The sequence below is a fragment of the Hyaena hyaena genome, unplaced genomic scaffold (assembly GCF_003009895.1).
Source record: "Hyaena hyaena isolate Hyena2069 unplaced genomic scaffold, ASM300989v1 scaffold_263, whole genome shotgun sequence".
In the NCBI taxonomy this organism is placed as follows: Eukaryota; Metazoa; Chordata; class Mammalia; order Carnivora; family Hyaenidae; genus Hyaena; species Hyaena hyaena.
In genome coordinates this window covers 1,592,812-1,604,986 of record NW_024080897.1, presented here as the reverse complement: position 1 = coordinate 1,604,986, position 12,175 = coordinate 1,592,812, and the positions used below count along the sequence as shown (strand labels likewise).

General features: G+C 44.6%; 1 protein-coding gene across 3 annotated transcripts in view; it reads left to right on the top strand.

The window, feature by feature from the left end:
* Nucleotides 1-3,251, top strand: part of UGGT2 (UDP-glucose glycoprotein glucosyltransferase 2) — a 177,380-nt gene extending 174,129 nt beyond the window's left edge. For all 3 annotated transcript variants that reach the window (XM_039245722.1, XM_039245721.1, XM_039245719.1), the window contains one exon: nt 2,797-3,251. In XM_039245722.1, the coding sequence (XP_039101653.1) occupies nt 2,797-2,819 (23 nt within the window). In that variant the 3' untranslated portion in view covers nt 2,820-3,251. The remainder of the gene's footprint in view (nt 1-2,796) is intronic.
* Nucleotides 3,252-12,175: the final 8,924 nt, after the last annotated feature.

Below are 12,175 nucleotides of genomic sequence, written 5' to 3'. Positions count from 1 at the left end.
TATGGTTTCTTTGTTCTGCAGAAACTTTTTAGTTTCATGTAGTCCCAGTTATTTACTTTTGCTTTTATCCTTTGCTTTTGATGACAAATACGAAAAATCATTGCCAACACGAATATCAAGAGGCTTACTATGTTTTCTTCTAAGAGGTTTATAGTTTCAGGTTTTGAGTCTTTAAACCATTGTGAGTTAATCTTTGTGTTTGGAGTAAGAATGAGGCAAAGTTTCATTCTTTTGCAGATTTCACAGTACCGTTTATTGAAGAAACTGTACTTCCCCCCCCACCTTGCCCATTTTTGGCTACTTTCTCATAAATTAATTGACAGTGTATGTGTGACTTTATCTTAGGTCCCACCATTCTGTTTCAGTGATCTGTGTATCTGTTTTTATGGCAGTATCAAACTGTTTTGATTACTGTAGCTTTGTGATATAGTTTGTTTTTTCTTTTTTTTTGGTTTTAGAGAGAGAGCGGCATGAGAGGGCATGCCCATGAGGGGCAGACGAAAAAAAGAGAAGCAGGGCTCACACAGAGCAGAGCTTGTGTTCACTGAAGCAGGGTTCATGCTCACCTGAAGTGGGGCTTGAGTTCACCCAAAGCAGGGCTCAAACCCATGAATCATGAGATCATACCTGAGCCAAAGTCAGATCCTTAATGACTGAGCCACCCAGGCACCCCTGTGATGCAGTTTTAAATCAGTGAGCCTGATGCCTCCAGCTTCATTATTTCTCTATATTACTTTGGCTATTTGGTGTCATTTGTGGTTCTTTATAAGTTTTAAGGTTGTTTGTTCTATGAAAAATTGTATTAGAATTTTGATGTGGATTGCATTAAACCATGAGATTGCTTAGGATAGTATGAACATTTTAACAATATTAATTCTTCCAGTCCACGAGCATGGAATATCTTTCCATTTATTTGTGTCTTCATCACTGTCTTACAGTTTTTAGGGGACAAGTCTTTTACCCCCTTGGTTAAATTTATTCCTAGGTATTTTATTCTTTTTGATATAGTTGTAATAGATTATTTTCTTAATTTTTCTTTCTTAAAGTTTTGTATTAGTGTATAGAAACAACAGATTTCTGTATATTGATTTTATATCCTGTCACTTTACTGAATTAATTTATAGTTTTAACAGTTTTTTGGTGGTCTTTAGGGTTTCCTCTATATAATATCATGTTATCTTCAAATACTGACAATTTATGTCTATTCAACTTGGATGCATTTTCTTTTCTTGCCTAATTGCTATGGCTAGTACTTCTAATAGTATAGGTAGTATAGTACTTCTAATAGAATAGGTAGGCATTCTTATTCATGATCTGAGAGGAAAAGCCTTTAGCTTTTTGCCATTGAGTGTGATGTTTGTTTTCTGTGGACTTTTCATAGATGGCCTTTTTTATGTTGAGGTACAGTCCCTCTATATCCACTTAGCTGTGAGTTTTTATCATACATGGATGTTGAGTTTTTTCAAATGCTTTTTCTGCATCCATTGAGATGATTTTATCCTTCATATTTTTGCTGTTTATCATGTTGATTGACTTGTGGATATTGAGCCATTCTTGCATCTCTGAAATAAATTCCACTTGATCTTGGTGAGTGATCCTTTTAATGTATTGTTGAATTCAGTTTGCTAATATTCTGAGGATTTTGTATCTTTGTTTATCAGGAATATTGGCCTGTAATTTTCTTTTCTTATAAAGTGTCCTTTTCTGGTTTTGGAATCTAGTTAATACTGATCTTGTAAAATGAGTTTGGATGTGTCCTTCCTTGTCTGTTGTTTGGAAAAGTTAAGAAGGACTGGTGTTAACTATTGCTTAAATGTTTGGTAGGATTCATCAGTGAAGCCATTTCATGTTGGACTTTTATTTTTCAGGAGGTTTTGATTACTGATTCAGTCTCAGGTTTGTTAAGGTATTCTATTTCTTCATGAGTCAATATATTCACGGTACGTTGTATGTTTTTAGGGACTTATTTCTTCTAGCTTGTCCCTGTTTTTTGGTACATAATTATTCATAGTAGTCTCTTAGGATCCTTTGTATTTCTGTGGTTATATTTCCTTTTTATATTACCTAATTTTCTCCTCTGTTCAGGGAAATTTTTTTTTTACTTCTATTGGTTCTTTTTTAAGGGGGCAGTCACATCTTAATAATGTCTTCCCTAATCTCATTATTATTATTCCCTTTCTATTTTATTGTCTCTCAGGTAGAATCTAGTGAAGAAGAAACAGTCTACCATCTCAAATTGTGGATTAGGATGCATGTACATTGTACTTTAATTCATTACCACCTGAAAATATCATTCTGAATTCTCAGTGTTTTAAAATCAGTGTGTGACAGCTCAGTAATGCAGAAGAAACCATTTTGGTGTCTGAGAGTCTTCACTGATCCTCGCATTTGTTATCAGCTTATATCAGTATTTGAGTGTTCCCTCTCCCCATCATAGAAGCGGACCATATATGGCTTCTGCTCTGTGTTGTGCCATTACATTAGTGATAGGCTGTTTGTGCACGGTGACTAATGTATCAATATATTTCAAGGCTTCAAATTGCCAGCATGCTAGGTAGGGTCCTTGTCCTCACAGACTCATGAAAGCTCCCTTCTAGCTGGTAAGATGTAAGTACCCATGATACAATAATGTACAGATAACTAATTTCATTTCACATAATGAAGCAAAAGGTCCTAACGAAACAAAAGGATGCTCAGCCAGCATCTCTGATTTTTCTGTATCTCTTACCTTGGTGACATTTGAGATAACTTGATATTTAAGATTTCAATCACTAAATAAACTTTCCTCCTCTACAGTTTTGACACATGACGAACTCTAGCACTGGCTTCTATGAGAAAGAAGAGGAAAGTATTTGCAAGAAATCTGCCACCTGCTTGGGAAGTGTGGAACTACTGCTAAGACTTGTGGACATTTCATTAAAGATCAGTGACATATTCTGCAATTTAAATATTATTTAAAAGTACATGTACTTAATGTATTGAATAAGTTTAAGTTATATTTTTTAAATGACCATTGAGTATTTAAAACTACATTATTTCTTTTTCCTTATTGCTTAAGACACTGGGGTTTCACCCATTAAGGTGATATTTTGCCAGATAGCCCAGTAGAACATAATGGACTCGCTGGTCCTCCTGGGGATCATCAAACCATCTGTGTCTGTGTGTTCCAGCTCTTTACACTTCTGTATTTGCCTGCTCTCAAAATGCATTTAAAATGGGAGAAACCTATTTTGTTTTTTTTCTTCTGAGAAAGAAAGAGGACTTGTGGTAACCTCTGAATAATAAAAAGTTAAGCCCATTTATAACTTATTTTTAAATGAAAGGCATGTGGTACTGTAATCATTTATCTTAAACAATATGATGTTTTAATCCTATGCTGTATTTATATTTTCTTAATGTTTCTAATTTTTATTTCACAAAATTATATTCATAGGCTTATGGAGATATGTATGTATTCTTTCAAAAGAAGTATAAAGAAGTGTAAAAGTAGTCACTTCAGTAGAAACTAAGTTAAGAATATGAAGTTTGTTTTCCTGCTGTGTATTAATAATAGATGAGTAGGAATAGTATTTATTATTCAAGAACTATCCAGCTATTCTAGATTCAGGATCTTAGGAATGGAATGGAAGAGTCCTCCGTGTCATTTGAATCCCAGCCTCTGAAGAAGCTGATTCAGTAGGGCTGAGCTGAGCATGGCAAATCATGATTGCCTAGAAGGTCTCCATGTGCTCTCCTGACAAGTGCGGTGTGGGAAACGTTTAATAGAGGTGAGTCCGGGCCACCATGCCAGGCCCCCTTCCAAGGCCCCGTCCAGTGGAGCCTCAGGCCCATTGGAACCCTGCAAGGCGATAGGAGCTGTCTGCTTCAGGAGACAGGCAGGTCCATCTGAGCTCCACAGTGAGCCAGAACCACCCACTGCTGGTTTCCCCTGCTTCTTGAGCTCTGCTGAACCAGCCTAGCCCTTCTCTGTTCAGCAGCACAGCCCATAGAGTGTTTGCAAATCCCCCCTGCTCCCAGCTACTTTCATTCCTAGTTAGATGTCACAAGGGCCCTCCCTTGGTTACTTGTTCTTGTCTGTGATCAAATGGATTGTTTCAGGTGTGTCCTGCCCTGAGGGACCTAGATTATTCTAGACTGTTTGGTAAAGCTTATAGGTGAGAGACTATGAGTGCTTAAGTAAGTCAGATGCTCCAGCCCAGCTAACCTGAGGTCTCTGTGGTGGGAGGGACAGAATCCCTAATGAGTGAGTGTAAGATGGTACCTATACTTCCTTGTCAGTCTGTTTTCACTTGCCTAAGAATTTTATGGGGAGAAGGATCGGGTAGGGAAAGGCACCTAATTACCGTGCTCATTACTGACTATCTTCTCCAATATGCTAGATTCTGTATTTCACAGAACATAAGCTGAAATTGCAGAATAACATAAAGTCTCGATGCCCCCCCTTCCTAGTTTGTATCTTGTGACTTGAAGGGCACAGTGTACAAGTTTCATTTCCAGATGAGTGATAGCTTGTATTTAAAAATCCCAATTTAAGGGGTGCCTGGCTGCCTCAGTTGGTAGAGCATGAGACTCTTGATCTCCAAGTCATGAGTTCATGCCCCACATTGGGCATGGAGCCTACTTAAAAAAAATAATTTTTTTTTTTTTGAGAGAGAGAGAGAATTCTAAGCAGGCTCCATGCCCAGCACAGAGCCTAATGCGAGGCTCAATCTCATGACCATGAGATGATGACCTGGGCTGAAATCAAGAGTTGGATGCTTAACTAACTGAGTCACCCAGGTGCCCCAAGAATAAATAAATTTTTTAGAATTAAAATAAAAATCCAGATTTATAAATAAGATACTCCTTTACAGGGAGATTCTTTTATAAAATGGCTGGCTTTTATGCTGAGTGCATATAGACTCCTGTGCCATGCAAAACCCTCCCCCCTCAGGGACACAGTATGGGAACTGACCTTCACGTCTGACTTGAGCATGAGGGCAGCTCTTACAGAGAAGGCCACCAGCTCCATTGAGCTGCAAATGCTGAACTGTAGCCCAGGGGCGTTAGTGTACATTGTGGATCCTGAATTCAGGTGCAGACCCTGCATCAAACTTTAACCAAAGTCAAATCCTAGAAGAAAAAGAAAACATTTTCTATCTGTGTGAAGTTATAATCCATTTCTTTTTTCCCCTTCCTTTAAGGAAACTGAACAGTTTATCCAAGAATTGCCAGATTTTGAGCTTGTCCTGTAAAGACCTGTAAGTTTTAGGATTAAAGTAAACCTAGAAATGGAGGCTGAAGGCAGCCCGGTCTTCGTACCACTGAGAAGCTTCGAATCGAAAGGTTAGATTTTGGAAGTGCCCATCCTTTGGCTCCAATTATCAAGTTCAGAGGACAATGGAGCTTCTAGAGAGAGAGAACGGAGTACTTCCAGAAAGCACCATAGACCATCTCAGCCTTGGAGCTAACAAATAAAATCAGGCTTTTCTTTAATAGGAAACATGTAGTTTGACACAAGGGCGGTGGGGGGGGGGGGGGGGCACATGCTCAAAGAGCCGGTTGCTCCGACGTGCCAGGTCCTGACTCAGGCACCCAGCAGGACCGTTTTAGAGGCAGAAGGGAGATGTCAAGTCCAGACACCCTTCAGTGACTAAAACATGGCTAAGACATTCTTAGAGCTACAGCAGCACAGAAGTCAGTGACATTAAACCTCCCCCTAGAGGGGCGCCTGGGTGGCGTAGTCGGTTAAGCGTCCGACTTTCACTTAGGTCATGATCTCGCGGTTCGTGGGTTCGAGCCCCGCGTCGGGCTCTGTGCTGCCAGCTCAGACCCTGGAGCCTGTTTTGGTCTGTGACTCCCTCTCTCTCTGACCCTCCACTGCTCACGCTGTCTCTCTCTCTCTCTCTCCTAGAAAAAAATAAAAATATTTAAAAAAAAAAAAAAAAACCTCCCCCTAGAAAAAGTAAGACTCTCCACCAGACTCTACAGGTGTCCGGCCCCTGGCTCCAGAGATGAAAGGTGCTGATGAAGCTCAGGACCATGAAGTCCAAGGTGCTGCCCAGACCCCCTCGTGCCTGCATCTCTTACTTGGTAGAGTTAAGGCAGTCCACCCACTTCCAAAAACCCAGTTGATTTGTTAAAATCTTACCTTTGGTGGCAAAGTGAGGGAGGAGTGGCCAGAAGGTCCAGGGCTCTGATGGCGAGAGTTCAACTTATAGGCAGCTCTGTGGCCCAGTGGCGCATGGTCCGCGGGAGGGACCCCTGGGGGCCCGAGCTGCCGCTCTGGAGCCTGGAGGGACCGTGCACGTGGGACGGCAGCTCCGGTTTTACGGTATATTATAAAGCTCAGATTATCAAACACAAACTTGTTTCCTGCGGGATTCCAGAGTGGAACCTCTTGACTTAAAAAGTCAGTTAACAACCTTATTTAAAGATTTCAGATTTGGGAGGTCATCTTGTTCCCTACAGTTATTAATTGCTTGAATTTTAAAACTGTCTTTGATTACATGGACGTGCCCAACTAGATCAGGCTTTTTCCCACCAGATATAATTTCGCTTTAGAGGTTTCTCCATGATGAAGATACCTCCTCACACCTGTCAGAATGGCTAAAATCAACACAAGGAACAACGAGTGTTGGCAAGGATGGCGACAACGGGGAACCCTCCGGTACCACTGGTGCGAATGAAAGCTTGAGCAGCTGCCCTGGAAGACAGTGTGGAGGTTCCTTAAAAAAAAAAAAAAATAGACCTACCCTAGACTCAGCATTGCACTACTAGGTATTTACCCAAAAGATACAAAACAGATCCGGAGAAGCATGTGCGCCCTGATGTTTATAGCACTATTGACAACAGCCAAACTATGGTGAGAGCCCGAGTGTCCACCGACTGATGAATGGATAAAGATGTGGTATGTATATATAATGGAGTATTACTTGGCCATCAAAAAAAGAATGAAATCTTGCCATTTGGAATGACATGGATAGAGCTAGAGTGTACTATGCTAATAGGCAAACTAAGACAAATCTCATTTCACTCCTGTGTGGAATTTAATAAACAAAACAGATGAACTTATGGGGGGGAAGGGGGAGAGGAAAACGAACCATAAGAGACTCTTAAGGATAGAGAACAAACTGAGGGTTGCTGGAGGGAAGTGGGTGGGGGGTGGGCTAGATGGTGATGGGTACTAAGGAGGGCACTTGTGATGAAGGCTGGGTGTTGAACATAAGTGATGACTCACCATATTCTCCTGAAACTAACATTGCACTGGGTGTTAGCCACCGAGAATTTAAATACAGTTTTGAAAAGAAAGCCACCCATGTTTTCACACCTCCCTAAGTTAATTAAAGGTTTTTGGTAAGAACTAAGGGAATACAAATAAATTTTAAAAGACTGTTCAAAACCAAAACATTTGAGTGACAAAGATCAACCTCATGTTTAATTTAAAATCGGGAAGAAGGTAGAGAGCGCATTTGCTGAGTGAGAGGAGTTTTGAAGTAAGCGCGACTGGTCGTATAGTGGAGCCTAATCCAGAGCAGCACAAACTCCTTTTTCATACAGAAGTCACTAAACCTACCCCTGGCATGTAGCCTCTGCTTCTACCAGAAAATGGTTTGTTGTTTTTTTTTAATTTTTTAATTTTATTTTTGAAAGAGAAGGAAACAGAGTGTGAGTGGGGGAGGGGGAAGAGAGGGGGTAGACACAGAATCCGAAGCAGGCTCCACGACACGGGGCTCGAACTCACAAACTGTGAGCTCATGACCTGAACCGAAGTTGGACACCCAACTGACTGAGCCACCCAGGTGCCCCCAGAAAATGTTTCTAAAAGGCTTCATCTGAGGAAGGCAAAATATGAAGTCTCCGAAACCTGAACCAATCTAACAAACTACTTAAGTAAGTAGCTACTGTGTGTCCTTTTGAAGGACAAACGGCACCGAACGAACGGCATTCAGTAAATCTCCAAATGAACACGTTATGAAGGGAAGTGTCAGGAAGGCAGGGACACGGGGTGAACCTTGAGGTGGGAGCCGGGTGCCAGCTGGGAGGGAGAAGGGGTGACCCAGGGCCGTCCAGGGCCGGCGGGGGGGGGGGGTTGTAAGCCACCAGAAGAGCTTCCGTGCTGTGGTCCTAAGACGCAGTGCCAGACTCTGACCTCCGTGACCGCTTCTCCGGGACTGCTCGGTGAGGACTTGGTGGCCGCGCGGCTTCCTGACAGCCCTGTTCACCGCAAGCGTTGCGCAGCCCTTGGCCTAGCGGGCGGCAGCTCGTGGAGACCAGGACAGGCGGGCTTCTCGGGATTTGACACGTGCCATTTTCTCCCGCGCGCAGCACCCATAATAAGCCTCCCTCGGCGTGAAGGCCACGTCTTACGAGGCCCTCCCGGCACGGGGACAGAAGCAGAGCGCATCCAGGAGGAAGAGATGCTGTACAATTTCTACTCTCACGAGGTCTTAGTACCTGGAGGTAATAAAAGGCACTAAATATCGTAGGAACCAAACGCTGCAACAGTGACAGGGAGACTCTGTACAGTCCTCAGAAGAGACAGTGGGATGTAGCTGCTGGAAGAGTTAGCCTTTGCTCTCTTGAGAGCGTCTTTCACACTGAGACCACTCCCGAGGACCCGGGAAGAGAAAGTGGGTCTTCCCTTCCTCCTCTTGTTCTCCCGGCAGCCGTCAGGCCTGTTGATATTTTCATGATCTTCGGACTAGGGCTGGCGGCTCACAGACTGCAGAGATAGCAGGATTATTGTTAAGACTCTGGGAACTTTGAGCCATCTGGAAAGTTCTAAATAAGTGCTCTAGTCTTTTAATTGTAGCGTATGCAGGAGACGTAACTGAGAAGAAAGCTATTTGCATTTGTGGTTAGAAATCCGAAGGAGACAGCACTGCCCCCACCCCAAGCAAACCCCGTTTTACGACTTTAACAGAAATGTGCCAATCACAGCATAGAAGCCTTCAGACAAAGCCAATTTAAGTATCAGATTTTAATAGTATTGAGACTGAAGAACTGCACCGTAAGGCCTACTGTTCTTGGGGGGCTGGGGGGGGTGGGTAAGTAGTAGCTATTTCTGTTTTGTGCTCTGAGTGTCCTTCACCTCAACTTGGAGAAGGACTGTTCACCCGGTCAAGGACAACGTGGAAGGCAAAGCTGGAAGGTGGGCTTCTCCAAAAGACTAAAAATGAACTGAAAGCAAGAAAATACTGATTTGACCATAAATATTTTTATTAAATGTGAAAATACATGGGCTTAAAAATAGTACCCATATTTGCAGACATATCTGAGACCCATTTCAATTAATTTTCAGTTTCTTCTTTATTAAAACACTAACTTGAGATGGATTAAGTTCCTTCGTCTTGTCTCCCTCAAAGCCAACCACAGCCTTACAGCAGGAGTCATACTTTGACTTCTCAGCCATCTCCAGCATCTGCCTCCTCGGCGCTCCTTCCTTCCCCCGCGGGCAGGAGGGCGGGCCAGAGGAGCACGACCAAACCTGTTACTATACACAAGGCCACGCAGTGGCTAATTTGACTCTTAAATCATTCAGCAAATGACATCATCCAGTTAAAAAACTTATCCCCACCTATTTCCATCATTTGCAATCACCGCATAGACTGCTAACAAAGGGAATGATCTGAGTTAGAATACGGGTAGTATTTGCGGACAAATGGGCAGGCCTCCCTCCTGCCGTTACGAACACAGACAAGTCCACTGTGTCCACGAGGCTGTGGGCACGTCCCTAGGGGCCACCACTGACGCGGGCTCTGAAAATGTCTGCAGGGCCCGTCCCGGTGCCCCGGGCGTTAAGGCAGGCGGCTCGGACGCAACCTGACTGAGGAACCGTGTTTAATGGAAGTCTCTTCTGCATTTTTTTTCATGGTAAATGTCAGAACTGCTGACCAACTTCATGCCTTCAAAGGTGCAACCTTTTGTTTTCCACCACGAACAGGAAATATTGCCAATTTCAAATTGTGATTCTATGAACTTTTTTCCTACTAGGTTATCAGTGTTTTTCTCTTTAAAAAAAAAAAAAAAGGTAGTTTTTACATTCAATTATCAAAGTTCCTGAAAGTTCTGCTTTCACAATGATATTTAAAACACATTTTTAACACTGACTGAAGACCTTTTACAGTTAGCATGACGTTCATCCAATTCACAGTAAACGACTGAAGTTGTTCTCTTCCGTTTATCCTTGGTAAGAAAGCGCACTTTCAACACTGGGCATTAAATGAGTTTATTCTCTTTTAGGAACCTTCTCACGTTTCTGGGCTGCTGTGGCAGGCGAGGCGTCCACGGTGCACAGACAAGTGAGACCTGGTGTCCGAGCTTACTGAGGAGGGAGGGAGGGGTTTAATACAGCTAAGGCTCGGCACCCCTCTGGTTTTACTTTTCCAGAAAGAGCCTTCATGGTGACCGGGCACCTGCGGGCCCCGGAGACAAGAGCCTGGAGAGTGGCACGTGCAAGGAGCCCCAAAAGTGCCTTCCCAGTCCCGCATGATGACCTCGGCCATCGGGCCCTCAGGAGGAGCGACTCTCCCCCGATGGCCCAGAGGACCGTCTGCCCTCGCAGGTGGTGGCGCAAGGCCACGGGCGCCCGGCAGGGCTGGACTTGCGGGCCCACATTTGTCCCTGAGCCCTCTCGGTGGCACTGGCGCACGGCGACGAGCGAGTTAACTGCTTCGGGGACTCTGGACCCGCGGGAAGGCCTGAGCAGGGCGCGGCTGCTGCAGCCGAGGACGGGGGGGCGCCGGGTGGCCTCTCCCGAGGCCCAGCCCTCCCCCGTCCCCTTCTCCTCTTCTCCATGGAAAGGCAAGTGATTTGATACTTCCTTGTTCTGATTCTGCGTGAAAATCCGTACTTTGAAAGTAGGTGGAGGCCGCTGCTGGACCGCAGAACCAGACTGGAAAAAAATATTGCTGCTACAACGAAGTAATGAGACTACTAAGATTAAAGAATAAGCAAAAATGAATCTCCCTTAGAAATCATTTCACACTGGTTTGAATTTTAAGATATGAAAAGGAAAGGAAAGCTGCGAACTGTTTACTAATTTTCCAAATGCAGTTAAGTTTATTGGTAAGAAACAGACTTCAAAACAGATGTTAAAAAGCACGTATGTGTTTTGCTTAACTATGTGGTTTCCGTCTCTCAGCGTAAAGAACTTTTCTTCACGTTTGTCGCGGGGATGACCATGGGCGGGAACGTCTGTGCTTGGCTGCGGTGGTCAGGACACCTGCCACCACTGAACTCAAAATGCTGATTTCATAAACACAATGTATTGGACCCTTACTCGTCAAAATGCTCTGAGGCAAAAACAAACCTTTCCAGAATGAAGGTAATCATTCTTATCCAAAGTAATTCTCTCAGACTTTAAATGCAGCATCGATAGCTTCATCAATATTTAATGTTCTTGATTCAAATAATACTTTTTAGGGAAAAAAATTGCCCAGTACACAAAGACTGAATAACTTCATTTCTTAAAAGGAGAGGGCGGAATCTCCAGAAGGGACGCCGTCTTGACGGTGGCAACACAGCGGAGCCGACCAGACTTGCAAGTGCGCGCCTTTCCTGGCGGGGGAACAGCAGAGGCAGCGAGGTCCGGGCACCGGGGAGCGACTGCAGCCCCAGCAGGGGGCCCCCGCCCCGTCTTGACCACAAGTGGGGAACGTGGCGTTCTGTCAGCTGAGCAACTTTACATCCCCAAGCCAATCCTGTTACAGGAAATTCTGTTTAACTCCCAACTTGAGTTGTTAACGTATCTCATTCTGCACCTCAATCCTAGTTGAAGGAACACCACTGCTCTATTACCCGTTCGCCTCTTGTTGTTTCGTGTTCAGCAAAAGGGCCCAGAGGCTTTTACAGGTAACTCTGTGCCAGTGGCCTGCAGTGTTCTCTGGCAGGTTCTGAGCAGGAACGCACACCGAATCCCCGGCCGCAGTCCGGGCCTGGCACCGGCGGCTCCGGCCCTCGCTGCGTGCCAGCGCCAGTGCCAGCGCCAGCCGCGCTCGCCGGCAGAGGGCGGCCGTGCGGCCACGGAGGCTCTGGAACCCACAGGTGCGTGCCAGCGGCGGGCGGACCGAGCCTAAGCAGAGGCGTCCCTAGGACCACGCGGCTCACGTGTTAGTGCTCTCGCTGAGAGCCCTGCAACGCAGCCCGTGCTCCCGAAACCCCCGCTCGCCCCCCACGGGCGGCCCTGAGGGGC